Source organism: Hydra vulgaris, chromosome 02 (genome assembly GCF_038396675.1).
Source record: "Hydra vulgaris chromosome 02, alternate assembly HydraT2T_AEP".
NCBI lineage: Eukaryota > Metazoa > Cnidaria > Hydrozoa > Anthoathecata > Hydridae > Hydra > Hydra vulgaris.
Window position 1 is genome coordinate 55,317,794 of NC_088921.1, and position 5,322 is coordinate 55,323,115.

Genomic DNA, 5,322 nt, shown 5'->3' on the forward strand with positions numbered 1-5,322 from the left:
TATATATATATATATATATATATATATATATATATATATATATATATATATATATATATATATATTTAATAGTAAAATCAAATTAAATTACTAATTAAATTAGGGATTACGCTATAAAAAAGAAAAAAAATTTTCATAAGATTTTATTTATCAAATTAATTAACAACATCAAAGCTGCAATTGTCAGTCATTATTGGCTCAGTGTGATTAGAGACTGATCGACTTCTACGACCTCCATCCCAGTCTCGAGAAGTTGCAAGACAGGATCCGATTCGTTCGCGTAACTGCTTTTCCGTTGTTTCTGGAAACTTCCGTCTGACAGCAACTAAATGTTTTAAAAATATAATTGAATTTGTTAAAAATACTTTTAAAATAGTCAATAAAAATTCAACATTTCACAATCTGCACAATAGCGTTATCCAGTTGACGAAATGAGCAAAATATTACCCAGTTCGTGAAATGCGCTATTTAACGATCTGTGCGTAACATAACCAACAATAGGTTGTGGTTTTGTAACTTTTCAAGTCGATGTTTTTTTGGGACTCGCATCCCTAATATATATATATATATATATATATATATATATATATATATATATATATATATATATATATATATATATATATATATATATATATATATATATATATATTATGCATATAATATTAAAAATATAAATAGCGAAACTTGCCAATTATAACATTATAGATTGGGTGTTTGATTAGTGATTTTTTGCCTTTTTTGCCGTGTACAGAATATGTAAGGCTAAGTTGCTTTGAAAATAAGGACTTTACATTCGTTGTCATTCTTTTATAACTTTCTCCGTCCAATGAAGCAAGGTGACAAACCTAAAATTAGAAGTAGATTTATTAACTAAATATATTACAACTGCTTCAATTTAAAAGAATAATATAATACATTAAATAAAAACTTTAATATATACTTATTTTATTATTATTATTATTGTTATTATTTTATTATTATTATTTTTATACTTATTACCAATTTTGTTAATTCTTCTATAAAACAAAATTGGATTGCAAAATGCAATAAAAAAAGAAGATAAATATGGTTAAAAAGAATCTATACCAACTTTGAAAGTTTATTAGATTTTTTTAAATTCTTCTTTCAATGTTAGGCATATACATATAGATATTATACATATATCAACCCCCCATGCAACTCTCTCTGGTACGCCACTGTAAACAATGCAGAAAATCTCCTATTATACATAGCATGTATCTCAAAGCCATGGCTTAAAACATTGTAGTAGCATGCAGTTGTATACAGTGTATGCATACTACTGCAGATATTAATTTTGCCTTGTGTACCAAATCCTTTTTCTTAAATATTACATTGCAGTGGTATGCAGTAGTATGCAGTGTTGATGAACATATATGTTCATCAACACTGCATACCAGTCAAATATTTAAGACAAAAAGATTTGGTGCACAAGGCAAAATTAAATAATAAAAGTATCTACAAGAAAATTTAAGTTTACTTGCATATTTAGTATATTATGCAATATACAAGTCAAGTTCCGTATACAACTTGACTAACTGCAACTTGCATATCACATTTACCTGTAATTATAATTAGCATTAACTTGCCCTTTTATTACAATAATACTGCACACTACTAAAATGTATTATTTAAGAGCGATGTTTGGTAAACATAGGAAAATTATAGCATAAAATGTATCACATCATTATGTATGTCTATCATATATACTGTCTACAAATATTTTATCACATTACTTAAAATAAACTAATAACACATTACTTAAAATAAAACTAAAAAAAAGGAAAAGACTGTAAGAAATTTGAAAATATACATTACACACCAAAGACTCACTGACAGTTTTTTCCGCTATCATAATTTCTATATTTTCTAAATGTGTGTCACTTAATACAGGCAAAATATTATGCCATTGCGTTTGGAGTATAGTTGATGCTGCTAACATGGTTTGGTCAACAGCAGGTTCTCTAAAACTTTGCAGCTTATTCTCAATGTTGTCCAAACGAATTCTAATCTTTTTAATATCATAACAGATACCATTGAGAAGATCTAAGCATGACTTTTCAAATGCTATTAAAATAAAAAACACAGTCCATATTAAGACCCGCAGTAACTAAAAAGAATAATTCTTATTTATTTATTCTTTTATTATATTCTACTATGTTCATTTTGCAAGCACCTACACCTTATTTTATAGTTAACTTTCAAAACTTAAATTAAAAAAAATTTTAAAAATTCAAAAAAGTGAGAAGTTGTCCTCTCAAAAGTGTTAGGGTTAATTGATTTTAAAGAAGTAACTTTAATTATACAACCCCAATAAGAAATCAAATCTTACCCGCAAATCTCTTTATGAAAACATGCTGATAAAAATGCGTCAGTTTTGCTTCATTAACTGCAAAATCTACTTGCGATTCTATTAATGAAAATACACTTATATAAAAAAACATCTTTAACAAAAAAGAAAAAAAGTGGATCATGTTTAAATGAACTGCATGGCTCTCTTGCAGTTATTTTAAACATGATTAAGAACATAAGACATGGTTAAGATTTTGGACACCTAAGGACTTATCAGAATCTTGTTTTCCAGCCTGCTGACAAGCAGCATTTGTCGTCCCTATTTTTAAAATATTCATATAATTTGCAATCCTCCTAATTATCAGTTAATTGTTATTTTGCGATAATATGATAATCTGTTAATCGTCAACTGTTGGTTCTTCCATTACATTTAAATCTAATAATGGTTTCTTGCAGCCTTGTTGAAAGTTGAGATTTTGAGAAAAAAAATAGGCTTACCAAATCTTGTTGGAACTTCTTTTTTTTCACCAGCTGGTAGATCGAACCTGTGGTGTGTTTTAGAAATAAGAACTGGATCATCTACTGAAAGTGATTTAGATTTTTTTTTGATTTTTATAAAACTACACATTTCCGCAGACACATCAGAAATATCACTATCACTTCCAGTCTCAAGAAATATTTTTCTTTTTTTTGTAAAATGGTCTGTTTCTAAAACACTGTCCTCTGTTTCTACATTAAATGTGTAAAGAAGTTTTTCTGCAAGCTCATTGGCAGTCTTCAAGTTGTCTACAAATAAGTAAATATAAAATAAATAACATCAAAGCTTATGTTTGTGCACTGTAATAGTCAAATATAACTGTAAGAATAATCATTACAAAGTATGTATTATTTACTAAAACAATACCATCACCTGTACTTGAAAGTATCTTTATGGAATACTTAGGCCAATTGAATTCAGATTTAGCACATGCTTCAATAAAATGTGTAGTTCTAGATAAACTTGTGTATTAAGGTGGCCAATAGCACAAATCACTTCCAATTAGCCAGCAAGATGGTATAACTTCCATTGAACCTGACCCTCTGTTATCATTTTCATCTTTGAATGCAACAATAACAAACTTTTTGCTGTTGTAATTTTCTTTGTCCATGTTTATGTAGCTTTTAGACTAGCTTTAAAAAAATTAGTTAAACTTAATTGAAAAAATTGAAAAAAGTTGAAAATAAGAAATATAGTTAAACAAAATTAGATTTTAGATTAGAAAATAAATGACATGAATAAAATAATTCTATTAAAAACAAGAATATATATAACTGCTTTAAATTGAAAAAGTAGATAATAAATCATAAATAAAAAACAAATAAATTTAACAAAAAGACACTAATTCATATAAATATTTAGAATACAAAGGATAACAAAGTAATGTTCTAAAGACTAGTTGTATGCCCATGAAGTAGCGGAAAAACTACAAAGTAATTATCTCTTGGTATAAGCATGCACTTTTTTAAAATATTAGTTGCTGGAAAAACAAAAAACTCAGCTGACAAATTTGTGACACGGTACACTTAAAATAGTGAAGATTTACAAGGATAGGAATAAAAACTTTTTTGTTTAGAAAATTTACGACATATAATAACATAATCGTAGCTAGTGTCAATTATGTTATCAATAACAATAATTTTTCCATCTGTAAGTAGTGCACAATTGTTGCAGTTATCTAAACAAAATGTAAAACCAACATAACAAATTTGCATATACTGTGTGCCTTGATTACCTAACGTTGGTCCGTTGGAGTGTTGTTTAGACAGTTTTGGCTGTTGAGAACTAGGCCTGCAAAACACAAATGGCTTTTCACCAAGTTCAGATAAACGCCTGCATATTTGTCTTAAAGGGAGTTTGCCAGTTCTAATCATTTTTTCAACATGCCTAAAGCATTTTCAAAAGGAAAAGCACTGTATTCATCTAGTGTGCCAAGTCGTCGAACATCGTCACAGACATGGATGAGACTATGTATAGTGTATATAACTGCAGTACTGCCGTATAATTCAGACATCTGGTCAACAAACTCTTTTAAAAGATTTTCTGCATAATCACAATACATATTCAACATTGAATTACTTGAAAGAATTGTCACAGCAACATGCATTAACATGAAGTGATGGTATTGCTGTGGTGAAAGATGACTTCGTAAAACCAAAGGTCTAAGATAGCACAAAAAAGTCCTAAACTCAGTTGCTTTCCAACAATCAATTTCATTTAAACTTCTTGGTTTACTACTAAATTCCATTGTAACATATTTGGCTATATTTATTAGTTCACACGATATTGCATTTGCAGTTTGCATACTAATTTTAATATTTCGTTTACCACGTAAAAGATGCATTAATAATCTGCGTGTAGAACCAAGACAAATCAAATGCATATATTCCAAAGGAACTTGAGATGAACTGCACCAATGCCAAGTTCAAGTAACGGTGATGAAATATTATTCTTGTGATGTTGTATTTGTTTTTTACTAGAGAATGAAGAATCAGTGCGTTTTTTTGCATTTAAAATAGGAAAAGTAATTCTATGATCAACTCTAACCCCTGTTTGAGTGCACCTTTCACAACCATAGTATGCTGTGTGACCTTTAGTACACTTAATAAATGCACGTGCTGGTGCATCACACACAAATCCTTTCACAATAACCTTATATTGAATACCATCCACTTTAATACCATCTTGTTTAACTTTATTTAATCCTACCACTAAATCATTAAGAAATAATGCTGCAGATCCAGGTTTGCTTCTACCACAAAAAAGCGACACAAGAAATGATCTAGAGACTAGTTCTTCATAACTAACTATGCATAATATAGGCCAGAATTGCTGTGATGAACTTTTGAAAAGTGGCAATCCATCAACATTGAATAACAAGTAGATATCATTACTTTTACTTTTACTGCATGTTATGGCATGCTTCATCAAGCAAGCTATTTGTGTTTCAAAACCCATGTAAACATATTCAC

At 28.7% G+C, this 5,322-nt stretch overlaps 1 protein-coding gene across 1 annotated transcript; it reads right to left on the reverse strand.

Annotated features, from left to right (window-relative positions):
• Positions 1-4,220: 4,220 nt before the first annotated feature.
• LOC136076155 (uncharacterized) lies at positions 4,221-4,694 on the reverse strand. Its single transcript, XM_065789628.1, has one exon. The coding sequence runs from the start codon at positions 4,692-4,694 to the stop codon at positions 4,221-4,223; it is 474 nt and encodes a 157-aa protein (XP_065645700.1).
• Between the last annotated feature and the right edge of the window lie 628 nt (positions 4,695-5,322).

What these genes read in the sequence shown, in the direction of transcription:
- LOC136076155 (XM_065789628.1), bottom strand. Translation starts at nt 4,694, where the DNA reads ATGCATCTTTTACGTGGTAAACGAAATATTAAAATTAGTATGCAAACT.